This window comes from Chiloscyllium plagiosum, unplaced genomic scaffold (assembly GCF_037043375.1).
Source record: "Chiloscyllium plagiosum isolate Xiang-an unplaced genomic scaffold, Cpla_swu_hap1 HiC_scaffold_6, whole genome shotgun sequence".
Classification (NCBI taxonomy): domain Eukaryota; kingdom Metazoa; phylum Chordata; class Chondrichthyes; order Orectolobiformes; family Hemiscylliidae; genus Chiloscyllium; species Chiloscyllium plagiosum.
In genome coordinates this window covers 66,287,096-66,312,138 of record NW_028270144.1, presented here as the reverse complement: position 1 = coordinate 66,312,138, position 25,043 = coordinate 66,287,096, and the positions used below count along the sequence as shown (strand labels likewise).

The 25,043-nt window shown below is 46.0% G+C and overlaps 1 protein-coding gene across 1 annotated transcript; it reads left to right on the top strand.

The window, feature by feature from the left end:
• The first annotated feature begins 10,201 nt into the window (after positions 1-10,201).
• Positions 10,202-12,340, top strand: LOC148149774 (maestro heat-like repeat-containing protein family member 1). The gene has a single exon (XM_087988544.1). The coding sequence runs from the start codon at positions 10,202-10,204 to the stop codon at positions 12,338-12,340; it is 2,139 nt and encodes a 712-aa protein (XP_087844670.1).
• The last annotated feature ends 12,703 nt before the right edge of the window (positions 12,341-25,043 follow it).

The following is a 25,043-nucleotide window of genomic DNA, read 5'->3' as shown; positions in this document are numbered from 1 at the left end:
CGGCTGGGAGTCGTGAACCATCGCAATCTGCAGTTGCAGGGAACTGCTGCATGCAGCACTCTCCTACCCAGATCTCAGAGAGAAAGGTGGACAGCCTTCTTTTCAGGATCCCCACTGCCTGGTGGCAAATGGGCATGCCAAGGCATGTGTGAGCGGTGAATGAGGGAAAAGAGATAGACTGTGTGCAGCAGCAGTCCATACAGGGCCTGCTGTGATACGTTCTTGAAGGGGACAAAACTAAAATTCCAGAGGTGGCTCAGGTTGTGGGGCACAGATTCCCGGGGGAAGTACAATGTGAAATTCCGTCCGGGCAGTGGTAAGTGCAGACGGGTTTCCACCGCACACCTGAGCATCCTCCAACTCGGGTCCGAGCACCGCCACAAACCGGACAATACCGCTGCCCTGCTTGCTATATCCTGTGGCAGCGTCCAGCCCAGTTTCCACCAACCAGCACGTCCCCAACCCTGGTCACCCTCACTGCCACAGCCTTCTCCTCCGACTGCCACTCGAACCCACGAGTACGGAGATGTGGATTCCTGAGCAACGGATCCCTGATGACAGCCGCTAATCCTGCCAGAGGATAGACATGACGCAATTCGACTGTACTCCAGACAGTGATCAGGTCCTGGTAAAAGACAGGCAGTATCCTGAGGGCGACCTCCAAACAGTCACGGTCGATGTACAGGACCTGTGTGTCATAGTTGAGGTTACGCACCTGGTGGAAAAAATACATCGCCAGGGTGCACCACCTAGGAGGAGACTCAATGTAAAGGTATCGCTGCAATGCCTAAAGGCGGAAGACGTGACATGGGTGCGAACACACACCAGCGACTGACCGCCCTCCTCATAGGGAGACTCAGGGCCTGCACAGCGACTCAGTGCATTATTGTGTCCCAGAAGAAGTGAACCAACTTTCTCTGGTTGTCTGGGAGAAGGACCAAAGATACCAGCCGGTACCACAGCATGGTGGCCACCAGCTGGTTTATGACCAGCACTTGACTCCTGTAAGACAGCACTCGGAGCAGTCCTGTCCAGTGGCCTAGGTGAGCCGGGACTTTGGCCTCCAGATACTGCCAGTTTGCTGGCCAGGGTTCCTCAGCTGGACTGAATTAGACCCCCAGGTAGAGGAGATGGGCAGTATTCCAGCTGAACCCCCCCCACCCCCGTAACTCCTCCGTCAGAGAGTCCACTCGCCACAGACCAAGCAATAGTCTGGAACATTTGGCCCAGTTGATCCTAGCAGAAGATGCTGCCGAGTTCATGCCCTGGCACTCACGCATCATCGCCAGGTCAGCCAGGTCAGAGAAAGTGAGGAGCGCATAAGCCAAGAGGACCCGTGCCCACACCGTGCAGAACCAGCCCTGACAACTTCCTCCGCAAAAGGCGCAGGAAAGGCTCCAGGCACAGGGGATACAGCTGGCTGGACAGGGGGCAGCCCTGACGTACTCCTTTCCAAAAGCCATCAGGGACCCGTTAACTTTAACCAGACACTCTGCAGCGGCGTGCAAAAGTCGGATCCGGGCGACAAACTGCATCCCGAACCCGAATGCCTGCAGAATCCTGAGCAGATACTCGTGATCGACCCTGTTGAATGCCTTCTCCTGATCGAGAGACAGGAAGGCGCTCGGCAGACCACTCCGTTGACAGAAATGGCTCAGGTCCCGGACGAGGTGGACGTTGTTGTGTATTCGCCGGCCTTGGACAATGTAGGACTGGTCCAGGTGAATCATGTGGGCCGGCACAGAAGCCAGGCGAGAAGCCAACACCCTGACAAAAATTTTGTAATCTGTGCCTGGAGGGAGACCGGACACCAGTTCTTTATGGAATGAAGGGGCCCCTTCTTCGGCAGCAGGACGATGACCGCCCTGCGCCCAGAAAGGGGCAGCTCTCCAGCAGTTAGATACTCCCCCAAGACTTGTGTGTAGTCACTCCCCAGGACATCCCACAACACCCTGAAGAACTCCACAGTCAGCCCGTCCAGCCCGGGGACTTGCCCCTCGAGAGTCGGTTGAGGGCACGGTCAGCTCTTCTAAAGTGACGGGATCGATGAGCCTTCCGGCGTCTTCCGGGCCGAGCTGCGGCAGGTCGTCCCACAGAACTCTGCAAGCATCCTCGCTGGACGGATCCGGAGCGAACATAGCCGTGTAGTAGGAGCGAACATGGGCCCTGATACCCTCCGGATCCAAGACGAGGGACCCATCGTCAGCCAGCAGCACAAGGAGCTGCTGACGGGTGCCGCGCCTTTTTTCCAGCGAGTAGAAGAAGGGGGAGCCAAAGGGTGTCCAGGTCCTGGAGGAGCCAGATCCGTGACCTCACATACAGGACCTGGGACCCAACGAGCTGCAGGTCCTGGAGTGCGGCCCTTCTTCTCTTCGTACACCCTGCGCAGGGCCGGGTCCACATTGGGCTGACTGAGGCGTGACTCCAGGTCGAACACCTCCTTCCCAACTCCTCGATCCTGGATTTCACCCACACTTACTCCTAACAGAAATATGGACGTGAGCCTTGCCCACGTCACACCATAGCCTCAGGGAAGGGGATCTCCCCCGCTTCTTTCTCCAGCTGGCTGAGAACTGACGAAATGTGTCCCGAAACCGCTTGTCCTCCAGCAGCAGGATGTTAAAGTGACAGTACATAGACCTGAGCCGGGCGGCGAACAGAAGGAGTTCCGCCCACACCAGGCGATGCTCTGTGCATAGCAACTGCCGCATGGAGACCACCAGGAAGCAGGAGGCGTGCGCCAGCGAAACCTACAGGCGGTCGATTCTGGATGCACTGACTCCAGGCCTCACGAAGGTGAAGGTGATGGAGTCAGGATGGAGATTCCGCAAGACGTCTATTAGGTCAAAGGACTTGACCAAGTCCCCCAACCGCCTCCCTGACGCCCAGCCAGACCGAGTACCGCCGTGGTCCCTGTCCTCGAGGATGCAGTTAAAATCTCCCCCGATGACAAAGTACTGGCCTTCGCCGATGGAAGGGAGATGAGCGTAGAAGCACGTTTGCCTTGGCCTGGCCAAGGGAGAGTAAACATTCACTAAGTGAAGCACCGCACCCCCAGCCGAACCATCACGTGAAGCAAAAGGCCTGGCACAGGCTCCCTGACCCCCAAGATCTCCGGCTGAAAATGCAGGGCCAACAAGATAGCCACCCTGCCAGATCTGCGGGTAAGGTGACTCATGGAGACCACTCCTTGCCAATCCAGGAGCCAGGTGGCTTCGTCTCCTGGGGTAGTGTGGGTTTCTTGCAGGAAGCAAACTACATTATTCCCATCCTGAAGGACTGAGAAGGTCTGGAATCTGTGCTGTGACTCCCAGCTGCCATTGATGTTGAGGCTGGTTATAGTTGTCTTAATGTCAGCAGTGTTGTGCAACCACCATCAATACAATTCAAACAGTTACTGGGAGGACAAGGGAGGAGCATAGAAGTCCCTCACCCTCACCAGGAGTGCACCCAGGAAGTTCCTGACACGCTTTCGCTCTTTGGTGTCCAGCCCAAGTGCTTGGCGAGCAGCCTGGGCTGACCAGTACACATTCTCAAAGGAGCTCCAGCGGTCGAGTGCCAGTTGGGCTCTATCCCAGCAACTCCATGTTTCTTCTACAAACTCACGGAGCTCCTCAAGGGAGATGAGGGGGAGCTTGTCGCCCCAGTGCCCACCACCGAACCCGAACCCTCATCTGGGAAGTCATCCTCGGTCACTGGCCCCTCCCATACTGTGAGAGTGGGGATTGGTGCAGCACGATCAACTGACCTCAAAGCCCTGGCGACCTCATCCCCAGGGTCCACGGTGGTAACTTCCTCAGTGCACCCCTTCCCGGAAGTATTTATTATCATAAGGCTAGTGACTATCGGGAACTCACTGCATAAAAGGTGGGAATGCTCAAAACACTGAAGAGGAAAATTTGCCCAGTTACTGCCATTGACAACAGTTACTGGCTCGGCACAAGGAGGACAACTAATCAATACCTTTGTTAGTTTAGTTAAAACTGACATATAATTCACTTGGTTAGGAAAAAGTAAACAGCAGGCATACAGTTCATGAAATTCAAGCGTGCACCCACAGAGTGTGACATTTCCTGAACAGTGAAGCAAAATAACAGCAAATACCCAAGAATAGCAAGCAGGTGGGATTGGTTTAGTTTGGGATTCTGTTCTGCATGAACTGGTTGGATCACAGGGTTTGTTTCCATGCTGCATGAATCTGTGACATAAACAGAAGCTCATGCTAGCTAGACGATTTCTTCTTGGTCTTCAAATCGTCTTCAAACTTACAAATGTGGGGTCAACAAAATCGTCAAGTCTGTTATCGAGGATTTTCGCTGATGGCACATTGAATCCTGCATTTTTATCCTTTGGCCTAATCATCCCGAACTGTGGTGTCTTGTTCTTCTCGGTTCATTGCTCATCTGGGAGCTGTTGTCTTTCCACTGTGGGCACCTTTCAGACTACCCCATTATTCTTCCTCCAAATAAGGACTTGCACCTTATGTCACCCTCAGAGTCAGTGGCTGGTGCTCGGGTAACTTTCGTTCACCAGCTTGCTGGTTTTATGTGAGAGAACCCCTGGTCAACATCTCCACCCTCTCAATCCAAATAGACCTATCTTAGGATCAAGTTAAAAATCATACAACACCAGGTTACACTCCAACAGGTTTATTTAGAAGCACTAGCCATTGAAGTGCTGCCTCTTTATCAGACCTAGTGCTTCCAAATAAACCTGTTGGACTATAACCTGGTGTTGTGTGATTTTTAATTTTGTACATCCCAGTCCAACACCGCTCCTCCAAATCATATCCTAGGATCATTTTCCTTCCATTCTGCTAATCGCTCTTGAGATTGCATTCGACACTCAGTCAGTGCTTTACTTCCACATTATTTATAAATGTACTTGGTTAACATATCAAGTAAAGTCTAACTACATAATTCACACAAACCCCTTTAAAATAACTATCATCCCTTCAGTTTCATTCGAGGCTCATCTTTCAACTTTGGTCTAATTTTTTTCTTCCACCTTCTGTGCTGATACACACTGAGTATTTCAATAACCAGTATGCACAAGAGCAATATTACAGCCACAAGAGATAATATTCTCACCCATGGATGTATTTAAACATTTACTACCAAAACCAGGGGGTATGCAACACTTCATTTGCCTTGTAGCATGAGTTCAAATTGTTTTGGTATGTTTAGTCCATTGATGGATCCTCTCCTGCAAATTGTGTTTCCTTCATGACTGCTCTTATTATGGTTAAGGCAAGAGTCACACCCCCAGCCCTCACCCAATAACCAAGTCTAAGATCACATTTTTAACAGCTACATTGTGTCCCTTGGTCTTTGAGTGGACTGATCTTCTTAAATTGTCGACAGCTGTTTTCTTCTCTGTTAATGTATTTGCATACAGTGTCCAAAATTCATGATTCTAAACACTGTTATCTCTGAATAGCATAACTTCAGATTCATGCTCCTTAATTTCGTTCATCTTTTAACTCCAAGTTCTCTATCCACAGATCATCTCATTGAATAACATCAGACATGTACTCAAAGGTGAGGAAGACGTACTGGACTTCTTAAAATGCATAAAGGCGGATTAATCCCTGGGTCATCATCAGTGTATCCTAGAACTCTGTGGGAAACTAGGGAAGTGATTGTTGGGCCCCTTGCTGACATATTTATATCATCAATAGCCACAGATAAGCTGCCAAAGATTGGAGGTTTGCTACCATGGTGCCACTGTTTAAGAAAGGTGGAAGGAAGAGCCAAGGAACTTAAATCAATGAGACTGACATCTGTGGTGGGCAAGTTGTTTGAGGGGATCTTGGGGAAATGTACTTGGAAAGATTTGACTGATTCGGCAGTCTATAAGACATTGTACATTGAAATCATGTCTCATTAACTTGATTGAGGTTCTTGAAGAAATAATGAACTGGGCTGATGAAGGCAGAGTGGAGGACATGATAAATATGGACGTCAGTGAGATGCTCAACAAGGTTCCATATTGCAGGGTGGTTAGCAAGGTTAGATCACATGGAATACAAGGGGAACTAGCCATTTGGCTACAGAACTGGCTCGATGGCAGGAGACAGCGAGTAGTGATAGAGGGTTGTTTTCCCTGCAGATGGCGGTGTATTGGGAGGCTGCACTCTACTGCTGCTGTCATTGGAATGTGGAGGCTGGAGTGGTAACACCTGTTGTAACAGAGCAGCTGGAGCTGGTTTAGGCCCAAAGCCTGGAGCCACTAGTGCTGTAGAATGCTTGTTGTGAGGGATAGGAGCTTTGGATTCTCCATTACTGCTGCCCTTGGAAGCCTGGTGTATTGCATTTTTTCTTGGTGAGTTAAGACTGCTGTAATATTGCATACTGCAGCAGAGAGAAGCTGCTGCTTGGGGCCTGGAGCCTCGTGCACTTCAGTCTGCCTGCCTGGAGGAACTCACAACTCAGACTGGGTGCTGCTGTTGTTGCTACAGCAGCAGCAAGATGTTTTCTGGCCTCTATTTCTAACCAACCATTTCCTTGAAATATCAGTTCCTGTAGCCTGGACTCTTGCCTGGTGTCTTTAGCAGATGATGATGTTTCTGTGCTCAGAGATTTAAATGCAGTATGTAGAGAGCCTGAACTGAAACATGTGTATCAAAAGGCTGGCCATTTTTACAGGCAAAACAGCAGCATTTACCAAGACAACAGTTTTGAATTTAGCCAACCAATTTGAATCAGGCACTTTAAATACCAAAAATCTATTAAATTTAAATCTGAAAGTTTTAACAACACAGGACCAATCCCATTGTAAGAAATATTGATAGGTCATCAAAGGTATCAAAGAAGAAGTATTTGGATAAAGACTCCAGAGGTAAATGCTATTCGCCTGAGCCAACAGCCCTCAGCTTTCAAGAGAGAATCATTGGCTCTCACAGCATCCTTTATGTCTTGGGGAAAGCATTTTCAAAATATTAACTGTGCCAATGATGGAGAAGAGGTTCCTGACAGAAAAACGGTAGAGGAGGCACAACATTCTGGAATCTGATGGAATTTTGAGAGACTAAATTCTATTTAGGAGACTCGCATTCATTGGAACAGCATACCATTTGAATCTTGTTTTATTTGGGAATAGTTCATAGTTAGAGGGATTTTTTCGGTCTGTTTAATAATTTAGTTAATTTGTTCATTGTTAAAGTTAGACAAATAGTTACTTGTTGATTCTGAAGGGAGTGTCGGGGATTTATTTTATTTAACCACTAGAAGTTGCTGAAAATCAGGTTGCATCAGCCTTTCACACTTTGTTTTACAGATTAGTGTGTGGTGCTCCTCTTTGCATGTTTTAGTTTTAGATCTCCGAGAGGGGCCAACCTCTGCTTTGTAACAGACTGGGGGCTTGAATCCAGCATCTGGACAGATTTAGATTAAGAAAGTCCCAACAGGTTTAAACAGACTTGTGCATTACTGTTCTAAGCCTTTAAATAAAACATAAATGAGAAGTGGAACATCTGTTTAATATTGGTTGCTTGTTTTTGGTTAAATTGAAAGTAGGGAATGGCTCTTGTCATTGCTGGGGCGAAGATGCTTCTAAATTTGCCAAGAAAGTTACATGTACCAGAGAAACAGTCAAGTGTAGTGAAGTTACAATGTTCAGTGCCTCCTCCGTCAGTCTTCTGTCAGGAACGGCTTTTCCTCCAATTCCTCTGTCAGAAATGTCGTCTTTGTCGTTTCTCTGTTAGGAAGTATAGATGACTGTGAGAGCCAGTTTTTCTCTCTCTCTCTCTCTTTGGCTGATGGCAGGTAGACCGGGGTCTTTGTCCAACTGCCCTCTTTAAATCATTGATGACAATATCAATATTCCTTACAATAGTTTTGATGACATTGGACCAATCCTATCAGATTTAAATTAAACAGGATTTTGGGATCTAATGGCCTAATTCAAACTGATTCATGAAATGTATATCCTGCTGTATTGGTAAAAACTGCTGCTTGGCCTCATAACAGTACTTTTTTTTATACAAAATGTTTCACTTCAGGATCTCTGCATACTGATAAATGTTCAAGCTGCTCACGTACATCCATTTCAACTCTAAGCATAAAAATATCTTTTAAAGGGACCACACAATGCTTTCTCCATTTTACAACTGTAAAATTCCCTATTTAGGCCAGGGATAATGAACAACCAAAGTAAAAAATAAACTCAAACAAAATCAAAGAAAACAAATAAATAAACTGTTGTGAAGGTGGATAGACTAAGTGTAGACTGTGAGACAAGAAGATAGAATGTGGTGTTTATTGTCAGACAGGAGGCCTGTCACCAACAGTGTTCCTAAAGGATTGGTGCTGGACCCACTGCTTGGATCATGGCGCGGCTGTTCAGGACATTGGTGAGGCCATATTTGGATCACTACATTCAATTCTGGTCTCCCTGCTACAGAAAGGATACTGTTAAACTTGAAAGCGTTCAGAAAATATTTCTGAAGATGTTTTCAGGGTTAGAGAGTTTGAGCTTTAGGGAGAGACTGAATGGACTGGGCTATTTTCCCCATAATATTGGTGGCTCAGGGGTGAAATTATGAAAGTTTATAAAATCATGAGGGGCACAGATAGGGTGAGTAGGCAAGGTCTTTTCCCTAGGGTAGGGGAGTTCAAAACCTGAAGATGTAGGTTTAAGGCAAGAGAGGAAATATTCAAAAGAGACATGAGGGGCAACATTTTCATGCACAGGGTGGGGCATGTAGGGAACGAGCTGCCAAAGAAATTGGTGGAGGCTGGTATAATTACAAGATGTAACAGGATTCTGGATGGGTATATGAATAGGAAGGATTTAGAGGGTTATGTGCCCAATGCTGGCAAATGGGACTGGATTAATTTTAGTTCGCTGGTTGGTATGGACGAGTTGTACCAAATGGACTATTGCCACGCTCTACAGCTCCAGTACTTTGCGACTCCAAAACGCAGATGAGGAAAGAACAGATGTGCAGTGCAACCCACTTGAGCCCATGGATGAATATTTAACTGATGTTAATCAGACAGCAAAGCAATATGGTGAACAAATTAGTGAAGCAGAATTGACTTTAATGTCAGGTGATGAGATGACACAAGTTGAAGAGGAAGATCTAAATCTTTCACCTTACAAAGAAGAATTGTTATTCCCATTGACAGTAATTCACCAGCATATCACCCACAGAGGGCCAATGAAGATATCCAACTTACTCAGTAAGCCAAAATAAAACACTTGCATACCTTAGCACAAGTCATTCAACAGTTTGAGAATTAAGATTTTCTTATACAAAGTGAAGATGAGCTTCATATGACTCAACAGTTTCCAAACAAACTGCACAGATTTAAGATTTGGTCAAGAAGAAATGATCGAACTCAAATCCAAGATATTGCGAAAAAGAAATGACCAGCTTCCAGAGCTGCCATGTGCTACAATGGGTGTTGCTCTGATTAAAGATTCCCCAGGTGATGGAACAGGAAGAGTTCATCAGTGAAGGGAATTTGGGAGAGAAAGGGTTCTCCCAGATAACAGAATGTACCAACGATGGCTTTCAACAGGAATAACACCGATGTTGAGGGATGTTGAAATCAAAGTAGAAACTTGTGAACTGAGGGTAACACGGATCTTGCAACTTCACCTGAGTTTCTGGCTTATTTCGAGATTTACTTCTAGATTTCTTAGTTACGACATTTCAATAGTATGAAGTTATTATTTTGATGCATTTTCAATTCTTGTGTATGCAAAGTTGATATTTTGAGAAGTATGGGAATCTGAAATATTTGGAGGGATATAGACCAGGGGCAGGCAGCTTGGCCTGGGTTAGTTTGGGATTATTTTTGCCATGACCTGGATGCATTGAAGGAACTGATTCTGTGCTGATTGGCTCTATGATTCTGTGACATGAGCCCACACTCTGTGTCATAATCTCTGTGACTCCTCACGGGATGTTTGTTTTTGAAAATCCCAGCACACGACACCCACCGGGAGCTCAGGCCCCATTACAACTGACGGCCGCTGTCATCACAATGAGAACCATGACAACACATCATCACAGGGTCATACAAAACACAACAAACTGAAGTGATCTGTGCACTTGTGCTGGAGAGACGCCGAGAGAGGAGATCAAGCAAACTGCTCTGGTCAACTGAATTGGTAACATCCCAACTCGAGGGAAAGATTGAAGACAGAGTTCAAGAACAGAATCGGAGGATTTTCGCAAGCCGACTCAAAGATGAAGCCTGTTATTGGTGTCTTTTGTGTGGCTATGGAGAAGATCATTGCTGAGACTGAAGACAAGGACGAAATCATCCAGAAGATTGAGGAGGGGATCTTTTCGATGGAAGACAATCAGCGGGAGACCGCTGTACACATCATCTCGGAGATGCTCGTGGTGTTTTCCCGGAGGTTTGATGACAGCAGGGAAGTACTGGAGAATCTTGTGGGCACGCTGCTTGGAGGACTGCTTCCACGTTGTGCTGATGGTTCCCAAGCTGTGCAACAGATGGCCCTCAGCGCGGTCAGTACCATCCTGTCCATGTACTTAGTGGCTGATGGAGCCAGCCTACAACAATATCAAGAGCGTCTGGTGTTTTTGAAGACGCTTCCGGAAGACCTGACGGACCCTGATGAAGGAGCTCAGTTTGAGAAGTGTCATCAGGTGATGGAGCTGATTTGCCAAAGCCTGCCGCGCTGTCAGCTGGACAACCTGCTTCTCATGGTCTGTGGCAGTCTGTCAGACCAAAATCCCAGCTGTGCCCGGGTCGCGTCCTTGCTATTGGAAAACCTCTTCCTGCAAGAGCGAAAACAACTTCAGGACCGGGTCTCAGAGATCCTGCATGTGCTGGGGCTTCATTTGGAGATCATCCCGCATCAGGAGGTGAAAGGGCGGGTCCTACGAGGGATGACTGCTCTGACCTCACAGCACTCAGCAGCAGCTATGTCCCAGCTCCTGCTCTGTCGCCCCCCAGGGGACAAGTTCATCCGGGATGTGTGGAGAGCAGCAGCTGAGGATAGAGCCTGTCCAGTGAGTACGATCAAACATCTCGTGTACTCACTGGAGGGAAAAAGCTGCCCCGTCAGTGGGAACATGTACTCGGCCAACGTCTCGCTAACTGCCATCCACGGCTTATATGAGATACTGACTCAGCCCAGGATGGCAGACGTGGTGAGGCCATTGTTCCCACACATTTTCAGTGGCTTACTTATATCACTCACCAGCGGAATGAGTTTCTCTCTGCCCAGTGATACAGATATTCAGTCACAGCAGAGAGGTTTCACCGCTGGGTTTGATGCTGATATAAGTAGGTCACTGAATGAAAGGTGTGTGAGGTCACTCAAGGCCTTGTTTGATCTAATTGGTCAAAGTGACATCTCAGACCAGATGGTGATGGTAGGAGGATGGCAACAGCTACGAGGGGTTGGATTTGATCAGGGGGTTGTTCTGCTGGCCCAGGCAATGACAGCATCTGCAGGTGATGATTTGTTTAAGACCGTACATCGTCTGGTTTCCCAAATCCTTCGGATCCAGGACTGTCAGGCTGTTCCAATAATCATCTTCTTTGGGGAACTCCTGAAAGCTCCTTGCCTTTCCGAACTGGGTCTCACAGACATGGTCATTAACAGCTTAATACGATACCTCTGCTGGTACGACTCCTCACCCGTTAGCCAGTTGCTCTGCATCAGAGCTTTAAATAACATCGATTTTGGCGCAAGGCAGCGGTGTTGGAGTGTGACCGATGTCTTGGTGAGCCTGTTGGGCAATCCAGAGAACAGCGATGTATTCACCCTTGCGGTGTTGTCTTGCCTTCAGAAAAACATCCTTGAAGCACCAGCAGAAACAATCAGGCCCTTTTTAAATGCAATCCTCTCCAGGATACAGCCACTGTTTGGGGCAGGAAGTGAGCAAGTCTCTGTGGAAGCTCTCCAAACGTTGGAAATATTGGCCACGTTTGGAGAGTCCAGTGAATTCCAGCGACAGCTCCACACCAACATCGTGTCCTTGCTGTTGTACCTGGATACGAAAAGTGAGAAAACCATCCAGTGTTGTAGTGCAGCACTGCAGATGATTTTCTCAGCCACTGGATCCACAAAGGCTTGCTCCTTAGCTGAGAGGTATCTCGAGGCACCAGGCTGGAGTTACCGAAGCTTCCTGAAACGTATTTCACGTCAGCTCGTTGACGATTACCCCGACATGGTGAGTTCCTACATTTCGGACTGTGTATCCTTCAGTTCCAACCAGGACCATCACCGCGATCAAGCAGCGGCCTTAGCAGCATTCCTCACCAAGCAGACCCATCGCTTCTGGATCACCCAATGGACCTCCTGGTGTAAAGGATTAATTTGCAGTTGCTGCTGCATAGTCCCCAAATGAGACCTCAGCACATCAGGTTCGGAATATGGCCCAGACCCTTGTCTTCTCATACCAACTATTGTGCTCCAGATCCCGATCCTCACCGTCAATAAACAAACAGACCTTCTCAACATCAATGTTTCTGTCACACCAACGGATCGTCTCTGCATCATCTTATGGTCTTCCCATCTTTAACAGCATCTGATCTCTGTCAGGTCCTCAGCAAATGTTCTCTCCGGAACCTCAACATTGTCTCAGCATTGATCTTCTCCAGATCGTGGACATTATAGGAAGAATTGATCTCCTCCAGATACATACCTTTTCTTAGAAACTGATTGAAAAACATACAACTTTTCATAATTCTGGTTGATGTTATTCCGAGTGTCCAAGTCATGAAATCAATGGACCTATCTCTCACCTATATTTGTATATATTGTAAATAATTAATGTTCTTGTAAATAAAGATTCTGTTTCACTTTAAATAAACTGCAGCAGTGTTATTGTACCAGCACGTGTCACATAAATGCACTCCCATTCTGGGAGTAGTGACTGCTGGACCATTGGGGTCATCTCTCCCCAGGGCAGCAAATGGAGAGAGGGCAAGGCTCGGGGTCTGCACTCACCTTCCCTGACCACGTCTGCAGGATGTAGTACTGGTTTGATCAGCTTCAGAATGGGGCTTTAGAGCTTGCCGTGGTCACCTGGCAGCTGAAGTCAGTGGTAGTCAGAGATTCAGGAAAGCCCTATGGTGCATCTCACTCAGGAAGCGATTTCCTGTGTTGGAAAACAGAGAGAGTGACTGCTCCTCTGGGGAGTGCAGCCAGAGCTCAGCTGCACAAGGTGGGGATCAGAAAGAGCGGGAGAACAATAGTGATGGGAATCTCAGTCATGTGGGTACTCTCAGGTATTTCTGCAGTCACAGACGTCATTGCAGGATGGTGACTTGCCTTCCTGGGGCCAGGGTCAAGGATGTCACTGAACCGCTACAGAGCATTCTGAGAGGGGGGAGGGTGAACAGTCAGAGGTGGTTCACATTGGTACCAATGACATAGGCTGTAGGAGGGATGAGGTCCTGTGACAAGAATGTAGGGAGATATGTAGCAGATCAAAAAGCAGGACCTCAAAGGTTCTAATTTCTGAATTACTCCCAGTATTGTGTGCTGGTGATTATAGGAATAGGCGGATAGAACAGATGAATATGCTGGGGGCGTGAGTGGTGGGGGGAGAGGGTAGAAGTTTTAGATTTCTGGATCACTGGGACCATTTCTTGGTAAGGTAGGGCCTATACAAGTCTGATGGTTTGCACTTGAACCACAGCGAGAATATTACTCTTCTGGGGGTGATTTGCTTGTGCAGTTTTGGGGGGAGTTTAGAATAACTTGCCAGTGGTTTGGAATAGTGGAGACAGTGTCAGGTGTATGCACAGACAAGCAGGGAAGACGGACTAAGTCAGTGTAGAAAGTGGAAGGTCAGGGTAAGGCCTGCGCATTAGGGAGTGATGATAGTTTAGAAGGCATCTCTAAATTCTATCCAGATGGCCTGATTAATCATAAAAATGGGGCAATCGCATTGTGCGCTGTGTCTTATTTACCCCAAATAGTCAGAGAGAGATGGGAAGACTGGTTGTGTAAGCAAATCTCAAAGAAATGTAAAACTACTAAGGTCATAAGAGTTGGGATTTCAATAACGCCAATATTATGTGGGACACAGAAAATGTAAAAGGCACAGAGACGGCCGAATTCTTAAATTGTGGACAGGAGGGCTTTATCAGCAGGAGTTTTTGCTGGGATTTGAGGAAGTATTTATTATTGTAAGGCTAGTTGGTATCTGGGAATCACTGCATAAAAGGTGGGAAACACTCAAAACACTGAAGAGGGAAGTGTTGCCCGATTACGCCCTCGACAACAGTTACTGGCTCGGCACAAAGACGACAACTAATCAATACCTTTGTTAGTTTAGTTAAAATTGACATATAATTCACACCATTTGGTTTGGAAAAGGTTAACAGCAGGCATATAATTCATAAAATTCAAGTGCACACCCACAGAGTGGAACGTGAAGAAAATAGCAGCAAATAGTCAAAAATACCAGGCAGGTGGGACTGGTTTAGTTTGGGATTCTGTTCTGCATAGACTGGTTGGACCACAGGGTTTGTTTCCATGCTGCATGAATCTGTGACATAAACAAAAGCTCATGCTAGCTAGACAATTTCTTCTTGGTCCTCTTCACACTGTGGGGTCCACAAAGTTGTCAAGTCTGCTCTCCAGGATTTTTGCTGATGGCACATTGAATCCTGCATTTTTATCCTTTGGCCTAATCATCCCGAACTGTGGTGTCTTGTTCTTCTCGGTTCATTGCTCATCTGGGAGCTGTTGTCTTTCCACTGTGGGCACCTTTCAGACTACCCCATTATTCTTCCTCCAAATAAGGACTTGCACCTTGTGTCACCCTCAGAGCCATTAGCTGGTGCTCGGGTAACTTCCGTTCACCAGCTTGCTGATTTTGTGTCAGCAGCCCCTGGTCAACATCTCCACCCTCTCGATCCATATAGACCTATCTTAGGATCAAGTTAAAAATCACAACACCAGGTTTAGAATCAGACTCCAACAGGTTTATTTGGAAGCATGAGTGTTTGAAGTGCTGCCTCTTTATCAGACCTCCTAGTGCTTCCAAATAAACCTGTTGGACTATAACCTGGTGTTATGTGATTTTTAACTTTGTAGACCCCAATCCAACACCGCTCCTCCAAATCATATCCTAGGATCATCATTTTCCTTTCATTCTGCTAATCGCTCTTGAGATTGCAATCGACACTCAGTCAGTGCTTTACTTCCACATTATTTATAAATGTATTTAGTTAACATATCCAGTAAAGTCTAACTACATAATTCACACAATCCCCTTTAAAATGACAATCATCCCTTCAGTTTCATTCGAGGCTCATCTTTCAACTTTGGTCTAATTTTTTTCTTCCACCTTCTGTGCTGATACACACTGAGTATTTCAATAACCAGTATACACAAGAGCAATATTACAGCCACAAGAGATAATATTCTCACCCATGGATGTATTCAAACATTACATCTCCAATTCCAAAATTTACTACCAAAACCAGGGGGCATGCAACACCTCATTTGCCTTGTAGCATGAGTTCAAATTGTTTTGGTATCTTTACTCCATTGATGGATTCTCTCCTTTGCCTCTTCTGCAAATTGTGTTTCCTTCATGACTGCTCTTATTATGGCCAAGGCAAGGGTCACACCCCCAATAACCAAGTCTAAGATCACATTTTTAACAGCTACATCGTGTCCCTTGGTCTTTGAGTGGACTGATCTACTTAAATTGTTGACAGCTGTTTTCTTCTCTGTTAATGTATTTGCATACAGTGTCCAAAATTCACGATGCCCAAACTCTGTAACCTCTGAATGGCATAACTTCAGATTCATGCTCCTTAACTTCATTCATCTTTTAACTCGCAGTTCTCTATCCACAAATCATCTCATTGAATAACAGAGAAATAACATCAGACATGCACTCAAAAAATGAGGAGGATGTGCTGGACTTCTTAAAATGCATAAAGGCAGATTAATCCCTGGGACATCATCAGTGTACCTTAGAACTCTGTGGGAAGCTAGGGAAGTGATTATTGGACTCCTTGCTGAGATATTTATATCATCAATAGCCACAGATAAGCTGCTGAAGATTGGAGGTTTGTTACCATGGTGCCACTGTTTAAGAAAGGTGGAAGGAAAAGCCAAGGAGCTAGGCACCAATAAGACTGACATCAGTGATGGGAAAGTTGTTTGAGGGGATCTTAAGGGAAATGTACTTGGAAAGATTTGACTGATTCGGCAGTCTGCATGGGGTTGTACATTGGAAATCACGTCTCATTAACTCGATTGAGTTTTTTGAAGAAGGAATGAAGTGGGCTGATGAAGGCAGAGTGGAGGACATGATATATATGGACGCCAGTGAGGTGTTCAGCAAGGTTCCATATGGCAGGGTGGTTAGCAAGGTTAGATCAGATAGAATACAGGGGGAACTAGCCACTTGGCTACAGAACTGGCTCGATGGCAGGAGACAGAAAGTGGTAATGGAGGGTTGTTTTCCCTGTAGAGGGCGGTGTATTGGGAGGCTGCACTCTACTGCTGCTGCTTCTGCTGTCATTGGAATGTGGAGGCTGGGGTGGCAACACCTGCTGTAACTGAGAGCAGCTGGAGCTGGTTTAGGCCTAAAGTCTGGAGCCGACAGAATGTAGAGGGAATGGACCTTGGGATTCCTCACTGCTGCCCTTGGAAGCCTGCTGGATTACATTTCTTCTTGGTGAGTTAAGACTGCTGTAATAATGCCAACTGCACCAGAGAGAAGCTGCTGTTTGGGACCTGGAGCCTCGCGCACTGCAGTCTGCCTGCCTGGAGGGACTCCCAACTCAGATTGGCTGCTGCTGGGAGATATTTTCTGGCCTCTATTTCTAACCAGCCATTTTCTTGAAATAAAGGTTGAGATTTTGAAGGGAGACTACAGAGAGATGGGCAGGAATTTAAAAGGAGGTCCTCGAGAATAGTAATATCTGGAATATTCCTGATGCTATGAGCCAGTGAGGGCCGGAATAGGAGGACATAGCAGATGAATGCATGGCTGAGGAGCTGGTGTATGGGAGAAGGGTTCACATTTTTGGATCATTGGAAGCTCTTTTGGGGTAGAAGTGACCTGTAGAAGAAGGACGGATTGCACCCACATTAGGAGATTTGCTAGAGCTGCTTGGGATGATTTAAACGGGGAAGGTGAAGGGTGGGACCCAGGGAGATAGTGAGGAAAGAGATCAATCTGAGACTGGTACAGTTGAGAGCAGAAGAGAGTCAAACAGTCAGGGCAGGCAGGGACAAGGTAGGACTAATAAATTAAACTGCATTTATTTCAATGCAAGTGGCCTAACAGGGAAGGCAGATGAACATGGGAAAGGGATTCATAGCAATTACAGAAACATGGACCAGGGATGGGCAGGACTGGCAGCTTAATGTTCCAGGATACAAATGCTACAGGAAGGATAGAAAGGGAGGCAAGAGAGGAGGGGGAGTGGCATTTTTGATAAGGGTAACATAAGGGTGCTGAGGGAGGATATTCCTGGAAATACATCCAGGGAAGTTATTTGGGTGGAACTGAGAAATAAGTAAGGGATGATCACCTTATTGGGATTGTATTATAGACCCTCTCATAGTCAGAGGGAAATTGAGAAACAAAGTTGTAAGGAGATCTCAGCTATCTGTAAGAATGGGTGGTTATGGGAGGGGATATTAACTTTCCAAACATAGACTGCGACTGCCATAGTGTTAAGGGTTTAGATGGAGAGGAATTTAAGTGTGTACATGAAAATTTTCTGATTCAGTATGTGGATGTACCTACTAGAGAAGGTGCAAAACTTGACCTACTCTTGGGAAATAAGGCAGGGCAGGTGACTGAGGTGTCATTGGGGGAGAACTTTGGGGCCAGCGACCATAATTCTATTAGATTTAAAATAGTGTTGGAAAAGGATAGACCAGATCTATAAGTTGAAGTTCTAAATTGGAGAAAGGCTAATTTTTTCGGTATTAGGCAAGAACTTTCAAAAGCTGATTGGGAGCAGATGTTCGCAGGTAAAGGGATGGCTGGAAAATGGGAAGCCTTCAGAAATGAGATAATGAGAATCCAGAGAAAGTATATTCCTGTTAAGGTGAAAGGAAAGGCTGGTAGGTATAGGGAATGCTGGATGATTAAAGAAATTGAGGGTTTGTTTAAGAAAAACAAGGAAGCATATGTGAGGTATAGACAGGATAGATCGTGTGAATCCTTAGAGTATAAAGGAAGTAGGAGTATACTTAAGAGGGAAATCAGGAGGGCAAAAAAGCGGACATGAGATAGCTTTGGCAAATAGAATTCAGGCAAATCCAAAGGGTTTTTAATAAATACATTAAGTACAAAAGGGTAACTAGGGAGAGAATAGGGCCCCTTAAAGATCAGCAAGGCGGCCTTTGTGTGGAGCCGCAGAAAATAGGGGAAATACTAAACAAGTATTTTGCATCAATATTTACTGAGGAAAAAGATATGGAAGATATAGAATGTAGGGAAATTGATGGTGACAATTTTAAAAATATCCATATTATAGAGGAGGAAGTTCTGGATGTCTTGAAATGCGTAAAGATGGATAAATTCTCAGGACCTGACCAGGTGTATCCGAGAACTCTGTGGGAAGCTAGAGAAGTGATTGCTGGGCCTCTTGCTGAGATATTTGTATCATCAATAGTCATAGGTGAGGTGCCGGAAGGCTGGAGGTTGTCTAACATGGTTCCACTGTTTAAGAAGGGTGGTAAAGACAAGCCAGGGAACTATAGACCAGTGAACCTGACGTGAGTGGTGGGCAAGCTGTTGGAGGGAATCCTGAGGGACAGGATATACATGTATTTGGAAAAGCAAGGACTGGTTAGGGATAGTCAACATGGCTTTGTGCATGGGAAATCATGTCTCACAAACTTGATTGACTTTTTTGAACAAGTAACAAAGAGAATTGATGAGAGCAGATGTGATCTACATGGAACTCAGTAAGGCGTTCGACAAGGTTCCCGATGAGAGACTGATTAGCAAGATTAGATCTCATGGAATACAGGGAGAACTAGCCATTTGGATACAGAACTGGCTCAAAGGTAGAAGGGTGGTGGTGGGGGGTTGCTTTTCAGATTGCAGGCCTGTGACCAGTGGAGTGCCACAAGGAACACTGCTGGGTCCACTACTTTTGTCATTTACCTAAATGATTTGGATGTGAGGTACAGTTAGTAAGTTTGCAGATGACACCAAAATTGGAGGTGCAGTGGACAGCAAATAGGGTTACCTCAGATTACAACAGGATCTTGACCAGATGGGCCAATGGACTGAGAAGTGGCAGATGGAGTTTAATTCAAATAAATGTGAGGTGCTGGATTTTGGGAAAGCAAATCTTAGCAGGACTTTTATGCTTAATGGTAAGGTCCTAGGGAGTGTTGCTGAACAAAGAGACCTTGGAGTGCAGGTTCATAGCTCCTTGAAAGTGGAGTCACAGGTAGATAGGATAGTTAAGAAGGCGTTTGGTATGTTTTCCTTTATTGGTCAGAGTATTGAGTACAGGAGTTGGGAGGTCATGTTGCGGCTGTACTGGACATTGGTTAGGCCACTATTGGAATATTGCATGCAATTCTGGTCTCCTTCCTATCGGAAAGATGTTGTGAAACTTGAAAGGGTTCAGAAAAGATTTACAAGGATGTTGGCAGGGTTGAAGGATTTGAGCTATAAGGAGAGGCTGAACAGGCTGGGGCTGTTTTCCTTGGAGCGTCGGAGGCTGAGGGGTGAACTTAGAGGTTTACAAAATCATGAGGGGCATGGATAGGGTAATTAGACAAAGTCTTTTCCCTGGGGTTTGGGAGTCCAGAACTAGAGGGCATAGGTTTAGGGTGAGGGGAAAGATATAAAAGAGACCTAAAGGGCAGTTTTTTTTTCACACAGATAATGGTACATGCATGGAATGAGCTGTCAGAGGAAGTGGTGGAGTCTGGTACAATTGCAACATTTAAAAGACATTTGGATGGGTAAATGAATAGGAATGGTTTGGAGGGATATGGGCCGGGTGCTGGCAGGTAGGACTAGATTGGGTTGGGATATCTGGTCGGCTTGGACGGAAGGGTCTGTTTCTATGCTGTTCATCTCTATGACTCTCAATGCTCTCTCTGGAACCTCAACATTGTCTCAGCATTGATCTTCTCCGGATCGTGGACATTATTGGAAGAATTGATCTCCTCCAGATACATACCTTTTCTTAGAAACTGATCCAAAAACATACAACTTTTCATAATTCTAGTAGATCTTATTCCGAGTGTCCAGTTCATGAAATCAATAGACATTTCTCTCAGTTATATTTGCATATATTGTAAATAATTAATGTTCTTGTAAATAAAGATTTTATTTCACTTTATATAAACTGCAGCAGTGTTGTTGTACCAGCACGTGTCACATAAATGCACTCCCATTCTGGGAGTAGCGACTGCTGGACCATTGGGGTCATCTCTCTCCAGGGCAGCGGATGGAGAGAGGGCAAGGCTCGGGGTCTACACTCACCTTCCCTGACCACGTCTGCAGGATGAGGTACTGGTTTGATCAGCTTCAGAATGGGGCTTTAGAGCTTGGGTGTGGTCACCTGGCAGCTGAAGTGTTTCTGACTGACACTGATCACCAGTCAGTGGTAGTCAAAGATTCAGGAAAGCCCCATGGTGCATCTCACTCAGGAAGCGATTTTCTGTGTTGGAAAACAGAGAGAGTGACAGCTCCTCTGGTGAGTGCAGCAGAGCTCAGCTGCACAAGGTGGGGATCAGAAAGAGCGAGAGAACAATAGTGGTAGGAATCTCAGTCATGGGGGGTGCTGACAGGTATTTCTGTAGCCACAGACGTCATTGCAGGATGGTGACTTGCCTTCCTGGGGCCAGGGTCAAGGATGTCACTGAACCGCTACAGAGCATTCTGAGAGGGGGGAGGGTGAACAGTCAGAGATGGTTCACATTGGTACCAATGACATAGGCAGTTGGAGGGAAGTGGTCCTGTGACAAGAATGTAGGGAGTTATGCAGCAGATCAAAAAGCAGGACCTCAAAGGCTCTAATTTCTGAATTACTCCCAATATTGTGTGCTGGCATTTATAGGAATAGGTGGATGGAACAGATGAATATGCTGGGAGCGTGGGGGTGGGGGGAGAGTGTAGAGGATTTAGGTTTCTGGATCACTGGGACCATTTCTTGGTAAGGTAGGGCCTATACAAGTCTGATGGTTTGCACTTGAACCACGGCGAGAATATTACCCTTCGGGGGTGATTTGCTTGTGTGGCTTTAGTGGGAGTTTTGAATAATTTGGCAGTTGTATGGTATAGTGGAGACAGTGTCAGGTATACGCACAGACAAGTTGGGAAGACAGACTAAGTTAGTGTACAAAGTGGAAGCCAGGGTAAGGCCAGCACACAGACCGGAGGTGAATGCAATAGACCAGCTTGGAGGACATACAGGCAAAATGCTGCTTCACGTGGAAAGATTGTTTCGGCCCTTGGATGGTGAGCAGGGAGGAGGTGTAGGGCACCTGTAGTGACATGGAAAGGTGCCAAGGGGAGGCAGGGTGGTGCTGGTGGCCATTGAGGACTACTGTGTCATAAGAGAATGGTCCCTGTGAAATGCAGACAGGGGTAGTGAAAGGACGGTGCTGCGTTCTGCTGGAGTTGTCTGAAATGGCAGAGAAACATCCTTTTAATGTGGAGGCAGGAGGGATTAAAAAGTGAGAATGAGGGGTCCCAAACACAATGCCGAGAGTGATGGGAAGGGTGGAAGCATGGTGACAAGTCAAATACGATTCCAGGCCTTGTCAACCAGAGTGGGCAGGAAAACAGTGTCATGGAAGAAGGAAACCAAGTCAACAGCGCTCCTTTGGAAGGTGGCATCATCCGAACTGATAATGACATAATCAAAGGAACTGGGAGGATGGGATGGAACCCTTGCAGGACTTGGGGTGTGAAGAGCTGGAGTGAAGGTAGCTAAGGGAGTCAGTGACATTGTAGTGGATGGCAGTAGACTCCCTGAAATAGTGCTGCAAAGGTCAAGGAAAGGAAGGGAAATGTTGGAGATGACCATGTAAAAGTTACATTTGGAAATTGGATGAAAATGAAGAAAACTTTCAAGGGAGAATCAAGTGGCAACTGTTGTTAAAGTACAGACAAAACAGTTGTGAGAGGGGCTCTGTGTAGGACGGGAGCAAGGCAGGCATAACTGGGTATCCAAGGCAACCAACTTGTCAGAAGGGAGATGAATTAAAGGAGAAATTGTTCAATGAGAGATGAGTTTGGATTAGATTCTCTACAGTGTGGAAACAGGCCCTTCAGCCCAACAAGTCCACACCGACCCTCTGAAGAGTCACCCACCCAGACCCATTTCCCTCTGACTAATGCACTTAACACAATGGGCAATTTAGCTTGGCCAATTCCCCTGACCTGCACATCTTTGGACTGTGGGAGGAAACCAGAGCACGCAGAGAAAACTCATGCAGACATGGGGAGAATATGCAAACTCCACACAGACAGTTGCCCGAGGCGACTGGGACCCTGGTGCTGTGAGGCAGCAGTGCTAACCACTGAGCTACAGTGCTGCTTTGGTCCAAGCAAAGGGGAGTGGTGGTGGATGGGGTTTCTTCAGGCTTCTGGTCAAGGAAGAAGCCAAGAGATCTCAGACCATTCTGGTGAGAAATGGGGGTACAAAGGGACAAGCATGGTGAAGAAGAGGCAGTTAGGGCCCAGGGAGATATTGAGAAAAGAGTTCACTCTGAGACTGGTACAGTTGGGAAAAGGAGCCAGTCAAATAGGGCAGGCAGGAACAAAATAGAGAATGAGGTAGGATAACTTAAACTACATTTATTTTAATCTGAGAGGCCAACAAGTAAGACAGTTGAACTCATGACATTGTTGAGAACATGGAACTGGAATATCATAGTGATTACAGAAGTGTGGCTCAGGGATGCCCAGGACAGGCAACTTAATGTTCCAGGTTATAGATGCTATAGGAAGGATAGAAGGAGGGGTGGGGTAAGAGAGGAGGAGGAGGAGTGGCATTTTTGATTAGGGATAACATTAAGGCTGTACTTGGGGAGGGTATTTCTCAGGTGTATGTCCAGGGAAGTTATTTGGTTGCAGTTGAAGAATAAGAAAGGGATGTTCACCTTATTGGAGTTGTATTAAAGGTCCCAATAATCAGTGGGAAATTGAAAAACAAATTTGTAAGGTGATCTCCGTTATCTGTAACAACAATAGGATGGTAATAGTAGGAGATCTAAACTTTTCAGACATAGACTGGGACTGCTGTAATGTTAAAGACTTGAATGGAATGGAATTTAAGTGTGTACAGGAAGATTTTCTGATTCAGTATTTGAATGTAGATACTAGAGAAGGAGCAAATCTTGACCTACTGTTGCGGAATAAGGCAGGAGAGGGGACTAAGGTGTTAGTGAGGGAGCATTTTGGGGCCAGTGATCATAAATCTATTAATGTTGAAATAGTCATGGAAAAGGATAGACTGGAGGGGGCCTACTTGGTAGAGTGGTTGGAGAGCATTTCAACCAGTGTGGCAGGAGGATGGGAACCAGAGGAGGAGGGCAGTAAATGTAGAAATGCAGGGGGAGGTAGAGACCAAGGCAACCATGAGTAAGAACAAGAACAGGCAGAGAAACACTGTTGAGAAGAACAGCAGAGGTGGTCTCTGAAATACATGTGTTTCAATGTGAGAAGTATATAATAGGCAAGGTAGATGAACTTAGAGCTTTGGTTAATACTTAGAACTATGTTATTATTATGATTGCAGAGACTTGGCTGAAAGGGGGACAGGACTGGCAGCTAAGTGTCCCGGGGTTTAGATGTTCCAGGTGTGACAGAAAGAGATACAAAATGAATGGGGAAGTTGAAATACTGGTGAAAGAGTACCTCACAGCTGTACTGAGGGAGGATATATCAGAGGACTCATGTAGCGAGGCAATATGGGTAGAATTCAGGAATAGAAAAGGTGAAATCATATAGCTGGGAGTATACTACAGCCTCCCAACAGCCAGTTGGAGATAAAGGAGAAAATATTTAGGCAGATTTTAGAAAGCTGTGAAAACAGGGTTGCATTAGTGGGCAATTTTAGCTCCCCCTATATTGGCTGGGACTCATTTTGTGAAGGGGCTTGGATGAGGCAGAATTTGTCTGAACCATTTTAGAGGATATCTTGAAGCACCTGGATTTGGGAAATGAGCCCGGCCAGATGAGTGAAGGTTCAGGAGGGGAGCATTTCAGAAGGAGTGACCATAATGCCATGAGTTTTAAGACGTGTGTTTTAAGACACTCGTGGATAGGGATAACAGCATCCTCGGGTGAAGGTGTTAAATTGGGGGGAGGCGAACCACAGCAATACTAAGCTGGAGAAGTTTGTTTGAGGATAAATCCGCAATGGACATGTGGGAGTATTTCAAACAGAAGTTGATCTGAGTTCAGAAGCAGCACATACCTGCAAAAATAAAGGATAGGTACGGCAAGTTGCAGGAGCCTTGGATGACCAAGCAGGCTATGACCTTGGTCAAAAATTTAAAAAGGAATCAGATGTAAGGTCTATGTGGATGGGAACTGGTGAAGCCCTTCAAATATACAAGGAAAGTGGGAAAGAACTTAAACACTGAATCAGAAGGGTTAAAAGGGGTCATAAAAAGTTGTTAGTGAACAAGATTAAGAAGAATCCCAGGGTTTCCTATACATTATAAAAAGCAAAAGGGTAGTCAGGGAAAGGGTTGGCCCCACTCAAGGACAAAGGAGGGAATCTAAACATGGAGTCAGAAGAGGTTGGTGAGGTCCTAAATGAGTATTTTGGGTCAGGATTCACTAAAGGGAAGGAATTTGTAGAAGATGATCTCAGGGAAGGGAGTGACAAATTTCGAAGCCAAGTTGCTATTTAAAAGAGTCTAGATTAGAGTGGTGCTGTAAAAGCACAGCAGTTCAGGCAGCATCTGAGAGAAGTATTCCTGATGTTTCGGGCAAAAGCCCTTCATCAGGAATACTTCATCAGTATTCCTGATGAAGGGCTTTTGCCCAAAACGTCGATTTTACTGCTCCTCGGATGCTGCCTGAACTGCTGTGCTTTTCCAGCACCACTCTAATCTAGACTCTGGTTTCC